Below are 21,765 nucleotides of genomic sequence, written 5' to 3' on the forward strand. Positions count from 1 at the left end.
TTTAATTTGAGCCCTGGTGGACTTTTCTCATGAACAGAACAGAATAGTACAGTACTTTTATATGTTTGCTCTTGAACACAATACACTACATTTTAAAAAAGAATGGTAAAAATATGTATTTGTTGAATAAGAAACATGTAACATGGATAGACAAGAAGATGAGTCAATTTAACCACGATCTTAAAATAGCTCACAAATCAAGTATTAGATTGACTTAATTTTCTTGCATGATGTAACCCTAACCCCAACTCTAATCCTAACCCTAACCCTTTTCTGATACAATTGTGTACTTGCATACGTCGTGCAAAAAGATTTACACATGAAGTACATTGTAACTATGCATAATAACATTGTAATTGTCTATGAACACATGTATTTACTATGTAACTACACAGTTTATTATACTACACAGTGCACCAGTGTGGAGTAGTGGTTAGGGCTCTGGACTCTTGACCGGAGGGTCGTGGGTTCAATCGCAGGTGGGGGACACTGCTGCTGTACTTTACCAAGATTGCTCCAGTAAAAACCCAACTGTGTAAATGGGTAATTGTATGTAAGAAAATAATGTGATATCTGGATCAGGGCATCTGCTAAGAAATAAATAATAGTAATAATGATAATAATATTAGAGACACTTAATGTGAGGTGTTACCAGTATTTGTATTTGCAATTCCTTTCAAAATTGACCTATAGAGTGCGACATCAGTGAATCCACCATGCTGTTCATTAATTTATTTTCACTAACAAATCTGAAGTAAAGTTGTTTTACCTCTCTATGCAATTTGGTTCCCTTTGTTTGGGTTTGAACAGTGTGCTCCCAGACAAATGCTACTGGATTTATCCCTGGACTGCAGCTTGTGACAAGAGACACCATCTTAATCACATATTAGTGTCTTTGTCCAGGATCCAATAGGATTCTTATCCCATTATCAGTATTTTTGGTGTTATTCAATGGGCTTCGCCAATGATGGATAAATGTTTTCCAATAACGTACTACAGGTACAAAACTGTCGCCCCGTCCCGCACCCCTGTCCCCAATTATATAATCTACTATACTGGAAATGTACCTTAATTTACTACAATATATTGCTATACATCTCAACAAAATCCCAGTGATCTTGACACACAATATCTCCCCTGTTAGTTGCCATGGTTACTTTGGTTCACTTGAAAATATGGATGCAATAGGCCTGTAAACCATTAAATATCCATATTCTCTGCTCACCCTAAGGAAATGTACATTATATACAAGTCACGCTATTTTCAACAACCCATATGTGCAGCATCAAAAGATATCATGATTTGCTTCTATAATGAAATGCTTCATATTTTAAATCCATAACTAGCGGTTCGATGCAATGAGGGTGCACTGTAATAATTTTATTCACCTTCAAAATTAAAACAGCAACAATGTTTGTGTGTGTGTGTAAATTTCCATTACACGTAAATCTTAATAACCAGTATCCTGACCTTTATTTTGTGTATGGTACTGATGAGTCACTTCCTCTGAAAATGAGTATATAAATTCAAGGGGGGAGCTGCACATTTCAATGCATCATCCTTCTCTTCTAAAATGAGGCTGTCACTTCTTGCAGGTGTTCCCATTCTTGCGATATGTGTCTTGTTCCATGGCTGTGAGTATTCTGTTGTGTTGTAATATCAATCTGCTGCAAAAGGACAACATAAAATCGAGTTCAATGTTCATTCTGTTTCCACCAGTGTATAAAGTGTTAGGTTTTACTGTATCAAGTCTGGCATTTCAGACTGTAAAATAACAAAACAAAAGAGTCTTTGAAATTGTGATAAAGTGAAAGAAATTGTAACCAAAAGTGATTTAGAATATACAGTATAGTATATTGCTGTGGTGTAAAACGCACCACACATATTTTATTTGGTTTTACTTTAGTCAGTAACGGCCTCAGGGATCTGTCTGTGTGGAGTTCGCGTGGGTTTTCTCCGGGTACTCCGGTTTCCTCTCACAGTCCAAAGACATGCTGGCTAGGTGGATTAGCCTCTCTAAAATTGCCCCTTAGTTGCCCTGCGATGGACTGGCGTCCCATCCAGGGTGTAGTCCTGTCTTGCGCCCTGTGCCTGCCGGGTTAGGCTCCGGCTCACCGCGACGCTCTATAGGATTAAGCGGTTCAATCGTCGCGAAATGAAGTAATTCGTTTTAATTTATCATGTGTTGTCAATAGGTGCCTGCATGAAAATAATTGGTGGAAAAGCAGCTGGATCGAAACCCTACATGGTGGCTTTATATTTCTACAATTCAAATAAGCAGATACACCTGTGTGGGGGGACACTGATAGAACGGGACTGGGTTCTAACGGCAGCTCACTGTGATCAGGGGTAGGCTATGTTCAATGCTTTAACTGATTTATTTATATGGAGTCAGATGTATGGCCTCTAAAGTTTAAAGCTACAAACCCTTAAGTGTTCATTTTTACAGGTCAAATAAATGTATTCGTGTCAGTTTACTATATTCTTACGTAACTTAAAACTTATGTGGTATCCACTTAAACGGGACATATATTTAGTCGATTATGAACTTTATTTACATTACAGATGTATACTGTAGTGTGTGAGAATATATATATATATATATATATATATATATATATATATATATATATATATATATATATATATACCTGTATGTCTGACCAAAAACCTGTTGTTTTACAGTGGAGTAATAAAGGCTTTTCTTGGAACTAAGCATATAGATCAAAGCAACATGAAGGGCATAGAGGTGGTTCAGAAAATTCAGCATGAAAACTACAATAGAACTCACAGCAATGACATCATGCTTCTTAAGGTATGAATATGTGATATTGTGGTAAAGTGAAAGAAATGGTAACCAAAAGTGATTTAGAATAGGCAGTGCAGTATATGGCTGTGGTGAACAACACACTGCTGGTATTTTATTAGGTTTTACTTTATTCTGTTTAACCAGGATAATTACTAAAAGTCTAATTTCCAGGGAAATCCCAGAAAGGTTCAACACCTAGTTTAAAATTCTGAAAACAAAAAACTAACATTACATCTGGATGGAATGCAACATGAATTTGTGAGTTATTGAAAAAATAGCAATTCCAATTTTAAATGTAATGTAGACAGAGCTACAGATACGTCTTCAAAGCTTGTTCCTAAAGAGGTGTAGGTAGCAAAATAGTTCTAAAACCCTTCATGTTTTTTAAATAAACATGTGGAAACATGTATTTTTATTTGAAAGCAGGATATAGTTCTGCACTTGGTAAAAGAAATGTGTTTGCAAATCACACTTTCAGGTAGTGTTCTACTTGATTAGTCCTTTCACCTGGAGGGTGACATTGTCCTCATCCTTACAATGGCTTCTTTCATAACCAACCAGCTTTCAACTAGAGTGGGGATAACCCAGAAAAGTGCAAGTCCAACAGATATCCTGTGAATAAGGCATAGAGACTGACAATTGTCTTGAATCTAAAGTAATACCTGATATCATGTTTCATGTGATTCATTCAAGACGACACATTTGAGATTCGTAGCTAATAAAAGTGCAAAACAGGTACGATTTCTGAAATACTTCCCTTATAGAAGTTTCCCATAGCAAAAGCATATGTAAGCATTGTAAAGCCCAGAGAGGTATGGTAAAGCATATTTAAAAAAATAATAATAATAATTGGGAAAACTGCAAAATGACTGCAGTGAACTTTTATAAGGGTTTAAACATTGCTTTAAAATAACAATGGGTTTAGTGCAGAGCTGCCCAACATTATTGGTTAAAAGATCCACACCAATGACAAAGAGAGTTCTAAGGGAGCTCCATCTGTAGCTCAAGAGCCCTGTTTAGAGAATTGAGCCAAGAACAAGCCAGGCCGCTCAGTGATATCCAGCATATTGATTTTTCTGAATATGTTTTATCTTTTAAGCTCAAAAAACCCACAATTCTAAATAACAACATACATTTACTTGGCCTACCGGAAAATAATGATGATGTGAAACCTGGAACACTGTGCAATGTGGCAGGGTGGGGACAGACACTGACCCTCCTTTATTCTCCAACACTTCAAGAGGTGAATGTGACTGTCATTGACAGAGAGACGTGCAACAGCAAGGACTATTATAATCATGATCCAACCATAACTGAGGATCTGCTGTGTGCTTGTAACAAAACAGGCGGAGGAGACACGTGCCATGTAAGTATAGATAGTAGTTAAGAAGTGATGTACGCGTGCATGTACAGTACCATCAAATCGAGATTAGGCTGGTGGTTGTAAAGGCTTTATTATTTCACCCATATGAGTGGCTCAGATTTGAGAATCACTAAGTGAGGGTTTGCCCCACCCATTCCCCTTGCACCTGACCAGCAAATGATAAACAGGGATGACATACAGATGAGTGACATGCAGACAGCAGGCTCTGTATATCCTAAGATTACACAAGATAATGCCTATTATCTAGTGTACTCCAAACACCTTCTAGGTCTAACATTTCCCTATTTGTAAGATGTACACATTAAGGTAACATGCATTTTGGTTTTTTTCATGGTATATTTTTATTTTTAAGGCTGCACTTTTGTGCACCTGCATACTAGTTGAGGAGTCAAATGAAGGAACACAGGTGACACTGAAAACACCTCATTCACAGGAAAATCATCGATAGATAACTGAGAAGGCTTCTGGAAGTAGATAGGAAGCAGGAGAGTTGTTCCCTGTGCTTCTCTGAACCAAGGATATGTTTACATACAAAGCTGGTCTGAATGCTGTTTGTGTTTTTATTCCAGGGGGATTCTGGCGGTCCTTTAGTATGTAAAGGTATTTTCAGGGGCATTGTTTCTGGTGGCGAGGGTTGTGGCTTAGCAAAGAAACCTGGAATATATGTAAACCTGAATAAGAAATATGTTACATGGATAAAAGAGAAGATTCGTCGTCATAACCACCGGGAAGAGTCTGGAAATCAAGTTTAAAATGTAATGGGGTGTAATGTCAGAATATGCATCTTGTCTATAATGGGTGCATGTACAATAACCTGTTTGTCTTGTCATCATTTTACTTCTTCCCTATTCAAAAGCTGTACTCTTTCTAATAATAATAAGAAAATGGTTGTTGCGCTTTCAGCTATAGCATGTCTGCTGTACCTCTTAATGTAGGTTCCAATGGCTGCTCACTGAAGGCACAATAAGTAGGCCATATTCTGTATCTTGCATTTATTTTACACTTCCATCTAATAAAGATCTGTATTACATAAAATGTTCTTTAAGTAAACAGAGGCTACTTGTTGGTTCACCTTGGTACGTATCTCTCGCTCTACTCTCAAATTCAAATTCAAAGTTGCTTTATTGGCAATACTAACATCAGCAGTATTGCCCAAGCATATAACAGTACATAACATCTGAAACAATATATATATATATATATATATATATATATATATATATATATATATATATATATATATATATATATATATATATAAATATATAAATCAGTATTGCTAAAGTTTTGCACAATGAGATATAATAAAAAGAAAAGTATGGAAAAAGATTAAAATAAATAAAGCAATAATATGTTCATGGCAATTTAAATGGTAAAGGAAATATTTTATCCTCGTTTTAGGATGCAATTTAGGACTCTCTCTCTCTCTCTCTCTCTCTCTCTCTCTCTCTCTCTCTCTCTCTCTCTCTCTCTCTCTCTCTCTGTATAGTCTTTGGTTCCTGTCTCAATGATAAGGTTGAAAAAGTAACTTGAGTTCACCTTTTATACAATAACATGTATGGGCGTACTCTACAATACCAAGTGTGTATGATAACTACAAAATAACTACCTACACCTCGGGCCATTTACCAGATTATTAGAGCCATAATCCAAACGCTGCATACAATAAAACCACACATTTACCAACCACGACATTTTAAATAATAACTTTTTGGACACTGGCTCATAAATTCAAACCTCGACTAAATTAGAAACGTAATTTTATCCAAAAAGAACTACATTTTAAACGCTAACATTCTTAAGCAATGCCCGTGCTATTTCACAACATATTTCACGCGCACAGCATAAATAAATATGTGTCATACATACATATCAGCACGATACCATAACATGTTCAGCATTTGCTCAACAACAATGCACTGATCTCTTGCACTGTTCATTTTGCACATACACACATTCCTCTGACGTTCAGCTCAGTTTACACACACAGCTGACCAGGAAAGGCTGTGTTACAGTGAGGGAGACGAGAAACCCTTCTGTTAAAAGAAAACAAAAAAGCAACTTGCACTGTAAGTACAGCAAATTTACTCATACGGTAACATTTTCATTTGTGGAATTGAATGTAGTTCACTACTGGAGTTTGTGACAATGTTTTAAAGTTATATTTAAAGGACACATTTAAACGATTCGTTATCCTTCCGTCTTTCTCGTACGCAATGCTACATACAATAGTGATTTATCCTGGGCTGCGCATGTTCAGACGTCCTGTGTCAGACTGTACAGCCATGACAAAACAAACAAACAAAAAACGTAATAATGTGATCGTTAACTACCAATTAATGGCTAACTTTATTTTTTAGAGCACTTCTTAAAATTACATAACAAATGCTCTGGTTTTAATCGTACATTAGCCAGTGCATGCAAAGAGAAACCATGCCATAATGTTTATCTAAGGTTATTATCATTATTGTTGGTACTAAAGAGATAGCACTGTGCTTGAAATCACGTCATGAGACGGGCCTGTTGTTGATACACTCAGTGCCAGGGGGGGTGGAACGCATTCTTGGTTTTACAAAGCACGTTCACCAAAACGAATTATTCCATAACAATGTCAAAATCCACTGAATTACAAAACAATTGTGATTAAATGATGTATGGACAAGAAACCTTTGATAACAGGAACACTGAGCAACAACAAGCTTCAATATGCCCTATATTAAACAACCAAGGGCCTGATCATAAAGCAGAGCACTACTGTATGCAGTTCTAGTAACACTGTCTGGAATTAGTCTGTATTATTCTCAGACGCTGGCAGTACACCTCTCGGGAGGGGATAAACAACTGCACCGCAGGTAAAACGTGAAGATTGCGAGGGGCTAGAAAGAGAGAAGAGGTAGTCTTTCTTAGAAATTCCTACAGAGCATGACATACCTTGTCAAATTTCATTGCCTAACTTTTTCTTGTTTTGGTAGCATGTTTAGGAAAAGGTAGGCCGACTGCAATTGTACAGCACAGGCCATTGTTCTGAAGTATTAAAGCACATTAAAGTTGTATGTAGTGTATTTAAGTCATGCTAATGCTTGATGCATATAGCCTTGTGCTAAAGCAGTCCTCTAAACAAGGGATACACAGATCTGTGATTTCCTTACCTTGTTTATATATTTGTTGCAAGAAATTATTTTATTTTACTTGTAATGGGGAATTGCATGCCTTTCCACTCTAAAAAAACTAGTAAATACTGTTTGGTATGGGGTAATAATTCAGGCTAAATTGCCACCATACAACCCTAATAAATGTACATTTATCAATGTAGAGTATAATCATATTCAAGCTACCATTGTTCTTTTGAAGCCCCTGATTTTTAATTGTGCTGAATCCTGTGGTGGTTTAGATTTAGATTTGTGGACTACGAACCCAGTTCTAAAACAAATTACAGTTGTACATGTTGCTATAATAGGTGATTAGGAAATCATCTGTTATCAATAATACGGCCAACACAAAGAAAGGAGTGCTCTTGGCCTTGGGAAATCAGCTTATTGTTGCCAGGCACTGGAAGCCTGGAATGTCTTTATCAAAAACCATGGCCAAGGCTAACAGCTTAAAACAAATCAAGGCGATCAGCTAATGAGCTTTGCTTGTTAGGCAACATATTTTTATTTTTCAGTTCCTTAAATAAGCTGATGTGTCAGACCTTGCCACACAGCTAAAGGAATGTTACCCAAGGCAAGCTAGAAGTCTGCCCTTGTAGAAGGGTTTGTTAATTTGTTTCAATGACACTACAACTGCTGCTGTTCGTGTTCCCAGGGAATGTTACAGTGGTTGTTGTTAAGTTAAGGCATCAAACAGCCAGCAAACTGTACCTAAAATCAGTGTTGTATTTCAGTGTGTTTTTTCTTTTCTGTTTGATCTCTAGGTACTCGAGTGAGAAGCCAAGGCCAGTAAAAAAAAAAAAATGCCGCTCTTTGGGAAATCTCACAAAAGCCCTGCGGATATTGTAAAAACTTTAAAAGAAAATATGGCCATTTTGGTGAAGCATGATAAGAAGGCAGAAAAGGTAAAAAAATTTTTTTTAAAAATAATCTGGTTTTGATTCTTGACAATGTGAGTTGTGGAACCTTAACGCAAAGTACATTTATAGAAAGAAAGAAACTAATTCGGTGTTTTGAGTGGAGTTATTTATCTTTCCTATATTAGTAGACCAGTCTGAAGATTTGAGTCATTGTTCTCTAATACAAATTTGTTTAATGGTGAACTTCAGAACTATTATCATGTTTCACAGTGATTTCATTTATAACTGCTATTCTATATAACGTGGATGGAGAAGTTGGGCACACAATACCTGTCATACCATTGTCAATAGGCTGTGGGCCCATCAGTCAGGATGGTACAGATTACACAAGCCTGCATTTATTAAGTTGATTATCACCTTCCTTCAGGGAAGTTCATAACCAAAAATCACAGGTGTTTCTATCCAACCCAGGTTCAGTATATAATACTGAATGAATTGTTTAGTAGAATTCAACTTCAATAGCAGACCCAGCGATTTATGCCAGCCCTTAGAACAGAAATGAATAAAAAATCTCAACAAGAATAAGGGTATACAAGAAAGAAGCAGGCAACCGAATTGGAGAAAACGTGCAGCCTGAAACTGGGTGGTGATGATGAATTATTGAGGCAAAAAGTGGGCGTGTTCTTGCAGAGCAGATCTGGACTCAACAAGAGAGGCAAACATGGCTGCCTGTGTTAGGCCCATGACAGACGGTTCATCATCCACAGGGATCAGTAATAGGTCCTCTGCTCTTCCTAATCTACATTAATGACTTAGATTCTGGTATAGTAAGCAAACTTGTTAAATTTGCAGACAACACAAAAATAGGAGGAGTGGCAAACACTGTTGCAGCAGCAAAGGTCATTTAAAATCATCTAGACAGCATTCAGAACTGGGCAGACACATGGCAAATTACATTTAATAGAGAAAAGTAATATCATATGGGAGATACTGAAATTGAAGAAGGGATCTATGAAAAAGACCTAGGAGTTTAGTTGACTCAAAAATTTCTTCATCTAGACAATGTGGGGAAGCTATAAAAAAGGCCAACAAGATGCTCGGATGTATATAGTGAAAAGTGTTGAATTTACATCAAGGGAAGTAATGTTTAAACTCTACAATGCATTAGTAAGACCTCATCTAGAATATTGTGTTCAGTTCTGGTCACCTCGCAACAAAAAGGATATTGCTGCTCTAGAAAGAGTGCAAAGAAGAGCGACCAGAATTATTCCGGGTTTAAAAGGCATGTCGTATGCAGACAGGCTAAAAGAATTGAATCTGTTCAGTCTTGAACAAAGAAGACTACGTGGTGATCTGATTCAAGCATTCAAAATTCTAAAAGGTATTGACAATGTCGACCCAAGGGACTTTTTCTACCTGAAAACAGAAACAAGGACCAGGGGTCACAAATGGAGATTAGATAAAGGGGCTTTCAGAACAGAAAACAGGAGGCACTGAGACACAGAGAATTGTGAGGGTCTGAACCAACTCCCCTGTAATGTTGTTGAAGCTGACACCCTGGGATCCTTCAAGAAGCTGCTTGATGAGATTCTGGGATCAATAAGCTACTAACAACCAAACAAGCAAGATGGGCTGAATGACCCCCTCTCGTTTGTAAATTGTTCTTAATGTCACCTCTCCTGCTTTCACTGCTGTACTTTGTCGTATTCTACCATCCGTCCATATTTAAAACTTACATTTTTACATATGACTAGAGAACCATTTGGAATGCGTCGGTGGTTCTTTTATGCTCTGCATTTGTCAGTCGGAAGGTAGGGAACACAGCTGGGCTAAATAGTACACACCTCCGTATAAGGGAAACCATGTCAAGTTATGCTATAAAACTGAGAATGTTTGAGGGACATTCCTCACCGCTGGACAGTAAATTGGGCTGTGTCATTTTGAGGGCCGTGATGTTCAGTAGTTACTATTGAAGGCTGTACTTTACACAATGTTGTAAAAGTAGCACTGCTGTGTACTCATTTACAAATACCTGTCAGAGCAATTAAGAGAAAAATCGTGTTAATGTGTGATGTTAAAGTACTTGAGACACACGGTCCTCACCTAGTTTGTAAACTCTCGTAACATATGGTTTACCAGAGAGTAGTAATCCAGAAAACCTAAATCGGGGTGTCCAATCACAGCTCCACTCCAGGTTTAACAGTAAAAATGATATCATTGACTACTTCAGGGTCTGGGTGGAGGTTTAGTTGATTCAGTTTAGAACAGGGTTGGGGGGGAAAAAAAAAACGGGTAGAATTGCTAACTTTGGCCACCCCTGACCTAACTGTACAGCAAGGATCCTCATTATATTTCAGTGACCACTCATTGAACTTGTCTTAATTACTCACTTGACAGTTATTAACACAACTGGCCTGATTTTCAAAACGTAGTTAGTGGATTTGGTATGTTTATCACTTTTAGCAATTTCAAAACTATAAATCAGCTTTGATTTTGTATTTTAACTTAACAATCTATTTTGCTCAGTGAAGCTATGTTGTTTACCAATTTACTGCAGGGAATAAAAACACCAACTCCAGCTCTCCCTCTAGTGCTCATTTCTGCTAACAACTCATATTAGTACAGAAGTTTAATATGTTGCTCTGTCCCTGTCATAAGGTACGTATTTATAAATTCCCTACACCCATTTAAATCGAGTCTCCAACCCTGGTCCTGAAGGGCCGGTGTCCCTCCTGGTTTTTGTTCTAATTAACTAGACCAATTAAGCGCCTGAGCTGTATTTTTTTCAATTCTGTTCTGTTCTGTTTTCATGGCTACATAGAATATATATTTTTTTCTGAAAAACAATGTGATATTACTCTGCCTGTAGGCTTCTGAGGAAGTGTCCAAGTGTCTGGTGGCCATGAAAGAGATACTCTACGGCACCAATGAGAAGGACCCGCAGACTGAAACAGTCGCCCAGTTAGCGCAGGAGTTATATAACAGTGGGTTGCTGCTCAGTCTGGTTAACGATTTGCAGGTGATAGATTTTGAGGTAAGTTAACTCTTTGTTGTCAAACACAAAAATATTTAAATATCTAGATGAGCCCGGCAGCGGCGGATAATGACAGGAGGTTATATAATAAAGGGGTGCATGGGGACTGGAGACAGTCCAGCGCTGAACTTGAATGAGAAACTGTGGGTGCGACTGAGCGAGCGTGTGAGCTGTGACCGGAGAGAATATGCAGTGAAAGTGCCAAGACTAAAACGTAGGGTTATTATTTTGGTTACACTAACTTTGCTTTGTAGAGCCAAGTTAGTAGAAACAATTGACCCCAACCTTGACCCCCACTGCTTTTACAGTTGCCTATTTGCTTTGTGCTGGGCAAGGTTGCCCCAATGGTTTCTTAAAAAGTGACTTGTGTTTTTGATCTCCACTTTAAATGGCTGGGCACTTTTGATAACTTGGCATTTTTTCACATTTCCAATGTGTTTTTGTTTCAGATTTGAAACTCCTTAAGATAAGAGGCTTAGGCTTATGCATTCTTCCATCTTACTGAATTGAGCCCTTTGTGTAATAGACTGTGTGGAATGATAGTGATACAGCAATACGTTCTTTCAATTCAGTTGCCTAGGTTTTCCCCATCACCAAGGGTAACATTGAATATGTATAGTAAAAATTAGTTTAAGTATTCAAACCTTTCTGTGTTGTTAAAGTAGAAGCAGGATCTTACATTTGTGAGGAAAGCCTTCGGGTGTTGGACTTCACTCCTTTCTGTACTTTACAAGCTTTCTTTCTGTGGAGGAATAGGCAAAACAATCTTCTATACATGTTTTAAGCTTCATTCTCATAGGGCAGGGCTGCTCTGTACAGTTAGCTTGTCTCATTCATTTGGAGGAATTTCAGCTGGTGTTCTTAGGCCGCTTGGTTCTTTTTGTTGCTGTTTTAATAACTGATTGAAAACAGCAAACTTTAAAAATGCAGTTAGTCTCACACACACACCTGCCATCAACGCTTTATAAAATAAATATGCAAATCGTGCATTCCTTATTGTACTTGGACTTCTACCTATTGCATCTGGCATTTTGTGCACTTCCCTTATTCACAGCTTAATTCTAAAGAAAAAGATTATAATTGTCAGCTGGAATCAACCCCTTTTCTTGCTTATTCATATGTACTGACTATTTAAGGGTATCTGACTTTGCACAATGTTTAACTACAGCATCATACTAATTATGTTCTGCTTACAACAGGGGAAGAAGGATGTGTGCCAGATCTTCAACAACATCCTAAGACGACAAATCGGCACTCGCATCCCAACTGTTGAATATATAAGTTCCCACCAACAGATCTTGTTCATCCTTTTAAAGGGGTGAGTTTTATCTTTTAGAAATACCACAGTTTTGCCCATTCCATTTTTGTTTTCTTTCGCTCAGTCTAGTCAGAAATGGAATGATTGACGTAGTACTACAATTATACAATTGTACTGTTAACATGGCCTAATCAAATTCATGAATTATCGAATTGTGAAATAACCAGGCAGCACTGTACTCTGGACAGGAGATGAATACATTTGAATGAGTCCACCAGACATAACTGAGACTTGGGCTTGGAACCTGTCAAGACTTGTCTGGGATTGGAATTCGATAGGCTGGTCACAATGAAAACCTAACAGGGAAGATTTAATACTGTGCATTGTGTGTGAAGTTACTGTAACAGCACAGAGGCTGGGTGTGAACCGGCAACCATACACACCGCAGTGAGTGCCCACTATTCAAACCAGACTCTGGTTGCGTTTCTGGGTTTTATATTTGTGTTCAGTATCCGTAACGGCCCATTACACTCCAAAAACTGTCCATGCGGCTGCCATGGCGTCACTGAGCTCAGCCCTACCACGCTGGATCATCACTCCCAGCTCCCTGGCTTGCTTCTCAGACACTCATAGATCAACGCACCCAGCACTGGCCTTGTAGAGTGTAACAGCAGTGTTGTGTGATGTGCAATCCATTACAGATTCTGACCCCTGTCCATGACATGCGCTCAAAAGCTCTACAACCATGAATGTAGACAAGCCTGGTCTCTTTTGCATAGTAATTGAGACATTCACCTGAGGTGTGCGTGGTTGCCGGTTTGTGCCCAACATCCATCCTGTTACATTACTAGACTTGAGGAAAATTTCATAGCTGGATTAACCAGATACTTCTAAGATGTTTGTTACTGTATATACACATTTCTTAAACCAAGTAAAAAATGACAGATTTTGTTGAAGTCAGAACTGAAACAGTTTATTAAAATTGTTTATTAAAGTCCCACACCTTAAAAATAAATACACAGCACTTCCCTTACCATAGTAAAAGCATAGCAAAGTGTAAAGAAGCGTACAGTAGCAAAAGCATGGTAAAGCATGGGTAAGCATTATAAAGAACAGCAAGGTATGATAAAGCATAATAATAAATGTGGCAAACCAAGTTAAACAATGGCAAATGCATAGTATAACCACGGGGGGAGGCATGGAAATCTTTTATAAGGGCTGTCAGATAGTAGCTACTGTATAGAGGATGTATTGAATGGTCCCAGACACAGACATCTCCCTTACTAGTATAAAACAGCTCAGCTTTTATCCACTCAGAAGACTGTTATCTCCTTGTACACTGCTGTTACTGCTCAAATAAGCATTACATACAATAAAAGATTATATGGGGGAGGCACTCATCGTGTATCTTTATAAATCATTGTAATTTGAATACAGTGCTTTAGATTTAAATGCTGGTGTCTTTTTGTTAGGTATGAAACACCGCAGGTTGCATTAAATTGCGGGATCATGTTGAGAGAGTGCATTCGACATGAGCCGCTTGCCAAGATAATTCTTCACTCGGAACATTTTAATGACTTCTTTAACTACGTGGAAATGTCAACATTTGACATCGCCTCAGATGCCTTTGCTACATTTAAGGTAAGCTATTCAGCAGCAGAAGCCTTGTAGGTTATGCTATGTGTATTCCCCATGGTTTTATTGTATATTGATACCTAAGTTGTGCAACAATTTTAACTTCAGACTTAACGGAACAAGTCTACTGCACCATTTAGTCATACCTTTTCTTTCACTCTTTCCGTTTCTTTGGCAGGACTTGCTCACGAGACACAAGGTTCTGGTTGCAGAATACCTAGAACAGAATTATGATGCAGTAAGTAAGAACACAGTCCCAATAAAGAACAACAAAGGGTCACACGCTTCTGTTTCTCTTCCCAAATTAAACTAAATAAATCATGTTGTAAATGTACATTAAATACAGTGCTTTTTTGTATTAATAATTAGTATATTGAAATGCAATTAATAGATCCGGGCAGAACAAAAAATCCAGTCTTTTTGGTGGATTTTCAATCAGTAATTTCCCCTTGCCTTTAAGGTTATAGGTTCAAAACTGTTTGTGAGTTATGTTCCTGAATTAAATATTATACAATCTGAGTTTCAGATTTCATTTTCTTAACGATGTAATTTGAGTGCCTTATCAGTATAGTTTAGTCTAGCATTTTATTTACAAAAGAAGATGGCCACCATATTAGGGTCAGGTGGCTTTTTGGTTTCCAGATGATAAAGACCTAAAGCTTTTAGATATATTCGCTACATACTCGTTGCACATGTGTTCTGTAATTCCCTAGGTCGTGTTAGATTGCGAGTGTCATACAGGAAAAATGTACTCTTTCATGCCAGTTTCTTTTTTGGTCATGTTGTAATTTGATATTTGATCCCCCCCCCCCCCCCCAGAAGAAAAAAGGTAGAGGAGATTATATATTTATTTAAATACAAAAGTTTAGTTAGTTTTGTTTAGTTCATAGGGCTGCGAGGCTCCTTGCAAACCGCAGCCCTATGAACTCGACACAACCCTCAACTCAACTACCAGTGTCAATCATGCACTGTCTGAAATAAACCTCGAAGTATCCCACTTAATTCAAATACAAAAAGGGATGAAATGCATTTTTATTTGTGGCAAAGCAACGTGTGAAAGGGCCTAAATAAATAAGTATTATTATGATTTGAACCGAGGCATGTGCCTCGGGTGCCTCATAGCTGGCTATGGTCTTGATGTATACAGTAGCATACAGTATATGTACTATATTAAACAGACATTAATACGCCTCACTGGAAGCAATTTTATTTTATTTTTGATAAAACAGTCCTGATTTGGCCCATGGGCCTTGTGTGTATGTGTGTGTGTTTTTTTTAATATATAATTAGACTTACATTCCTCGAATGTGTTAAAACCTAAAATATACAAACGTAGTTTGTTAGAAATAGTTTGAGAATTGCCTGATGCACCTTGTCGCAGAGGTGAACCCAACGCAGTGAACTGCTAATTACTGCTGGAATCCTGCTTTAATTGTTTTTAATGATTTTTTTTTTTTACTGCACTTCAAACTAAAATATGTGGTTTTATATAGTTTCTGAATTTAGCATCATTGCCTTTTTTTGTTTTTATCCATACCAGGTATTTAGCGACTATGAAAAGCTGCTGCACTCAGAAAACTATGTGACAAAGAGACAGTCATTAAAGGTAAGTTATTTCTGTTTATTTTGCATCGTCCATTCATTATTTTTAAGGTTAAAACTGCAGACATATTGTTTAGCAAGTAGGTCATCTTGACTCGTATTCGATGATCATTGACAATGGTATGTGTCTGTTTCCGATCAGTTATGGCTTTTTAAATTAATTACAGCTAATTAAATCGTTCCAAAAATGTAACTTAATATGGATATTCACTAAATAGGCAGTTTTAACAGAAGCAAGTGTTAGAGAAAATATCTTGAGTATCAGTTTGTAATTATCATTATTATTATTATTGTGTTTTAGAAGATCTAGGGGCTTCCACTTGAGGTTTATGACACCTCAGTGTGATAATGGACTACAAGTCATTATTTTACTTATTTTGTTCAAGCTTTTAGGGGAGCTTCTGTTGGACAGGCATAACTTCACCATCATGACAAAGTACATCAGCAAGCCTGAGAATCTCAAGCTCATGATGAACCTTCTCAGAGACAAAAGCCCAAACATTCAGTTTGAAGCTTTCCATGTGTTTAAGGTAAGGCAGCTTTAAAGTAATATTTCATACCAATCTGCATTTTCAAAATATTTTATTTCTTACCCGTTTTAATATCTTAATATATGTGTATCATTCTCAATTTTTTTTAGTTTCTGCTTAGATAATTATTAACTAATGTCCTTAGTTAATAACAAATATCTTCAACTACCAGGGTTGTTTCTGAAAAGATTTCTCAGGTGATTTGAAATTATGATTTTTAGTATAAACATTTTCCATCTTCTAACTCGCAGTTGCTACCATTGCAGAGGGAGCAGAAATTACAGTTCCATAACCCTGATGCTCATTTTTAAAACCACTTCAGAAGTGCATCTATATAAGTATTTTCATAAGCTGTCCATGGATAAAAAAAAGGATAGTTAAACAGCCTGGTAAAAAATGATCTAAGCAAAAAAAAAAAAAAAAAAAAAAAGGTTTACAATGGTGCCTGTTTCATCCTCCCAACATCGTAAAACCTGTATGCAAAAGGTCAGATGAATATACAGAAGTTAGAAGAGTCACAAACTTCTGTAGAAACAAACAAACAAACAAACATCTAGACCGAGAAAATACTCTACGCTTGTGTGCGCATGTTTCCAGTTTCACAGTGCACTGTGAGTTTGTGGCATTTTCATTGTCAGGTGCTTTCCCACTTAAGAGTGCTATCTCCTTGAAACTATTGGAGCCATTATTAGGTCATTGGTATTCATGTCATTTGTTTTTCCTGTACAGGTTTTTGTGGCCAACCCCAACAAAACCCAGCCCATCGTGGACATCCTCTTAAAGAACCAGACCAAACTGATAGAGTTCCTCAGCAACTTCCAGAAGGACAGGACAGACGATGAACAGTTCAATGACGAGAAGACCTACCTGATAAAACAGATCCGCGACCTGAAGAAACCAGCCTCCTAATTAGGGAATTTTATAGCCAACACCTTTTTAAAAACAAACCACCTAACTCTTTTTCTTAGTCCAGGAAACATACAACAAAGGAGTAGTTCTCAAACACAGAGCAGCAGCTGTGTCTGTTTTTTTGCTTTAGAAAACCTTCATCATTTTCTACTAGTGGCACTGTAGGAGCTGTATTTTTCTTCAGAGGGCACCAAACATTATAGTAATTAACTGGCTGGAGGTGAGACTCACAGACTAACAGGGCAGAGTACTCAAATACCCAAACTTTTAAGTAATTAACTGCAATAGCATGTACATTTAAAGTCAGTACCTTATCCTAGACCAAACATCCACAGCAGTGGTCTGATGTTACCAGTCCATATTGCTCCTGTGAGAATCTGTGTGTCACAACACTCCACCAATACAGTACAGTACCCTGATGGTCATGCCAGATAAACACTGTCTTCTGGGGAACGTGGAAGATTTTGCCTGCAGATAGTCAGATACTTTATCCTTTTTCTTAGGGACAGAAATGTAAGAAATCGTTCTTGTTATGACAAACAATTTAGTCTGAAAACAATATGAAGAAAAGAAAAACAACAGCTTTTATTACTTTTAAAGTACTTTGGTCCATTTTACCTTAAAACAACAAGGTTTTGTAAACACAGACCTTACACTGTTTTAAATAATAATTTACTCCCATTAGATGGGCTTCAGTGACATTATCGATTTTAAGTATTTTAGTTGATTTGTTGGGTGAGTTTAAAGCAAGTGACCAATGTATATCTTTTTTAAACTTGGCTGAGTGATTACTTTAATCCTTTTTTAGTATTGTATTTACTGTTTTTGCCTTTATTTGTATAAAAGCTGATCCCTACACTTTCCGGTGTAGTCGTAGTGGGAATAGGATAGCAGTACAGAAATTGCATTTTCAGCAGCTTAGTCTGCAGGTGGAGATCAACAAACAAGAAATGTATTTATGTGATTGGTATTAATATATGTGTGTGATCTGTAATATGGTGATTATTTTTTTATATATATATATATTATTTGTACTTTACCCACTCGGTTCTTGAATCTGGGCTGGAAACGAGCGTCTCTTAAAACACTTAGCTTGGGACCACAAGAGCTCTACCGGGGTCTTTGCTTTCTTTGCATATTGGTTGAAACATGTATCTGGAGGGGCTAGATAGCTCCAGATACAAACAGGCTGCAGCTCGATTTTATTTTTGTGAGATTACCCCCTCTTCCCCCATCCCACGCCTCGTAGGCCAGAAGTTGGCAAGGGCCAGGATTTTTAGATCTGTAGGTTAAATTTAGTTTACAGCATGCAGTCAAAATGTACAATCACACCAAAAAGATGGGCCAGGTCAGGCCTTTGCAGGTTTCAAAAGTAAGTGCTTAGAAGTACCGTGTTCTGAGCTTAATGCCACAGCCGTTCACTGGGCTGGTGCATCGGCATGCAAAAAGCTGGGTCTTGCTACAGAAAGGTTTCATTATGCCTTTGTTATCTACTTTGTACCCGTATTGACTGAAGTAAAATCAAGTTGTGAGACCAAATTGTACACAGGCCTAAAAAACAAGTTTCCATAAAATATGCTTATTCTGATAATCAGGCCGAGTCCCAAACTGACAAACTCAAATAGCTTTTACCTGAATGAAATTCAGATCTAATTCTCCAGTGTTAAATATAGACTGTATGTAACTTTGTTTTATTCACATGTTTTTATGTACTAACAATTTGCGGGAAAAAAAAAAAAATTGTAATGAATTGTATTCCTAATTTTATGTTGTGAAATGTGTATTTTATTGTTGAAGAAAGACACATCAGACAGTTGTGTTTTTTCACCCCGTGCTAGTGTATGACATCACAAATAATTAAAAATAAAAAAAAAGATTGTCAACCTTTCCACTTTGCTATTTGTGTGTTGGGTGCAAATTCATTTATGTGATTCTACCATACCTGGAACAAACACAATTAGATGGATAACTTCATTGCTTAACAATGTATTTACTCAACACAGTGGGTATTTCATTACTGTACTTTGTTGCTTAAGCTAGTTTTCTTGGCACCAAAGCTTACATTTTCTTATCACGCTGCATAACAGCTACTTGTTTTGCTGCATAAACTAGTCTGGAAAACAAAAACAAGCAGTTATGCCAGTAAGATATATTACAGTGGTTTTAAACCCTTAGTTATTACATGTTTAGAATTGTCAGTGTTCACATTCAGATTGTAGTGGACAGTGTAGTATCAACACATAGCAGCAGAACAAATGCATATATGGCCCACACATACAGCTGAGTAAACATATGTTTTAAGGAATTGTGCTTCATGAGTATTTAAAGTGAGTGCAACTAACAAAATGGATATATAAAGCTTACCTGATCTGCACTGCTCTTGAGGATCCCTCTGAGTGTCAAGTGGACTGATGGATAGGAGTGTTGTGGACGGGACGGAGTTGAGGCGGTAGAAATACTGAATTCCAGAGATGTAGGCTTTAACGGGAGTGGAGGCTAAGTGAAGAGAATCCCTTGCATGGGCGATGGAGGCTAGAATCCATCAAGAGACCAGAAGATTGCAGAACTGAGGCACAGGCTCGCAGTGCCTGTTGAAGCTGCCTGGTCTTGGCAACTTACCACTCCCAGTAGTCACTTGATGAGGTGTTGCCGTGGTAACCATGGTCTGTGAGGCGCCGGTGGAAAAGAGTTGCAATACGTCGTTGGAGCATGTTATGTGACCCATCACAATCACGAGCCGCAGCTTGTTCAGATGGAGTTTGTAATGGGCTGGGCAGGTCTTTAAAACGGTGGACGTACCTGATGGAGGTCCAGAACAGGAACTTCTGGTGGAACGGTAAATTGTGCTGGCTCTGTGGAAGCGGTGCTGAATGGGGAGCGGCGCCTGATTGCAGGCAAGGAGTAAAGACAAATTCAGCGGACAAAGCTTCGTGGTAGATTTAAATAGAGCTAAGGCAAGGCATTTGCTGACGACGGAGCTTTAAAAGTTTTAATGGAGGGCCAGTCTTTCAAATGAAGACGCGGACAAAGTAATGGAGCTGCGCTTTGGACGGCGCTGGAGACTGGATGGAGCAGGAAATTCTAACATTGGAGCTCCTGCAGCTGAATAGAAAAGCTGAATGATGAGAAGAATCACCGGAGCAGGTAGGAAAATAATTGATAATATCTTGGCAGCGGTATGCACATAAATGACCTGCAGTGAAAGGAGCGAGAGTTTAGATCAGAGATGGAGTCAGAGCTCCATCTCTACTGACAGTTTCCATAACAAATTCAGACCTCGCAAGTTTCTCTTCTCAAAGAGCTGAAATGGCATCGAATCAGCCGCCGTCATTCAGTTTGCCTGCATCAATTCTGAAATTGATGAACATAATAATAAATGGACGGCAAAGTGCAAGTATTGTGACAGAAGTGCGGGGAACTTCTTTTTCTAGATAAGCCCATTGTTTTGCATGTGTATAGCTGTTATATCTAGCGAAACCGTCTTCAAGGGGGGCCTGATCACACCACATTGAGCGAAACTGTGGCCACAGTTTCTCTTATCTCTGGTGTTTCTGAGATGCAACAAACACTTGTGTATGGAGCGCCATTTGTGCCAAAACTATCGGGCCGTTAGTTTGTCAATTTGTTTGTCAATTCGTGAATTTGTCAGTTTGATTGTGAATTTGTTTGTCAATTTGTGAATTGGTCAATTTATCCAGCAATTAGTTCATAAATTTGTCAATTCATACAGTAATTCATAAACGTATTTGTTAATTCATCTAATAATTAATTAATTAATCTGTAAATTCATTAATACGAAAGGATGTTGGGACCTGCAAATTTCCAATTAACCAGACAAACTTCCAACTGTCAATCTCGCACTGTGTGAAAACAATGAGACCTTTCTAGCAAATGGGAGCACACACTACTATTTTAATCAATGAAAATCCAGCCTCACTCAAAACTGCTTCAGCCAATAACATTTAGACGGGCGTTTCAAAAGATATTCTATTTAACAAGATACTCGCCTCCGCTGATTTTCAATGGAGACTTCCGTCTCACGGCCCAATAGTTTTGGTACAAATGGCGCTCCATATTTGTGATTGTATCACAAGTGTCAAGCTGAGTTTGGAAGGATCCTAGAGTCTCTCAGCTCCCACATGTCCCAACAATATACATAATCTCTTCCGGGTCAGTACAGGGGTTGCAGCAGTGAGCTAGGTTGAATAATTGGCAATTTCCTAATTGGGGTATAAAAGGGGGTAAACTAATTGCAGATTCAAGTTCAAAATTCTATTAACATGTTTCCAATTATATGTAAATATTTCATGTAAATGTTTGTTTACACCTTTTCAGGGTGTGTATTCCTAAGTGAATTGATTGTAACTGGAAAAAGTCAATAGAACACATTTTTCAGTTGTTGCATTTTTTGTGCTTATTTTGTTTATCAAAAGAAAAATAGCTTTCAAAAAATAAACAGCTGTTATTATCGTTGTTGTTGTTCTAGCAAAAAATCATTTAATTTAGTTTAGTTTATAAGGTTGGTCATAACAAAAATATATTGGTCTCAGTCTCGGTACGTTTGGTCTCTGTCTTGGTCGCGGTCTCGGTACGTT

At 37.7% G+C, this 21,765-nt stretch overlaps 2 protein-coding genes across 2 annotated transcripts; both read left to right on the forward strand.

The window, feature by feature from the left end:
* The first annotated feature begins 1,526 nt into the window (after positions 1-1,526).
* Positions 1,527-5,262, forward strand: LOC117407438 (granzyme K-like). The gene is made up of 5 exons (XM_034012466.3): positions 1,527-1,634; positions 2,196-2,349; positions 2,686-2,815; positions 3,909-4,175; positions 4,763-5,262. Exons 1-5 carry the CDS (start codon positions 1,574-1,576, stop codon positions 4,943-4,945), a joined length of 795 nt encoding a protein of 264 aa, XP_033868357.1. The 5' UTR covers positions 1,527-1,573; the 3' UTR covers positions 4,946-5,262.
* Positions 5,263-6,135: 873 nt separating this feature from the next.
* Positions 6,136-19,057, forward strand: LOC117407437 (calcium-binding protein 39-like). Its single transcript, XM_034012465.3, has 9 exons — positions 6,136-6,262; positions 8,107-8,247; positions 11,072-11,236; positions 12,436-12,554; positions 13,967-14,135; positions 14,308-14,367; positions 15,670-15,735; positions 16,118-16,261; positions 16,991-19,057. The coding sequence occupies exons 2-9, from the start codon at positions 8,146-8,148 to the stop codon at positions 17,168-17,170; spliced, it is 1,005 nt and encodes a 334-aa protein (XP_033868356.1). The 5' UTR covers positions 6,136-6,262; positions 8,107-8,145; the 3' UTR covers positions 17,171-19,057.
* The last annotated feature ends 2,708 nt before the right edge of the window (positions 19,058-21,765 follow it).

Source organism: Acipenser ruthenus, chromosome 8 (assembly GCF_902713425.1).
Source record: "Acipenser ruthenus chromosome 8, fAciRut3.2 maternal haplotype, whole genome shotgun sequence".
Lineage (NCBI taxonomy): Eukaryota > Metazoa > Chordata > Actinopteri > Acipenseriformes > Acipenseridae > Acipenser > Acipenser ruthenus.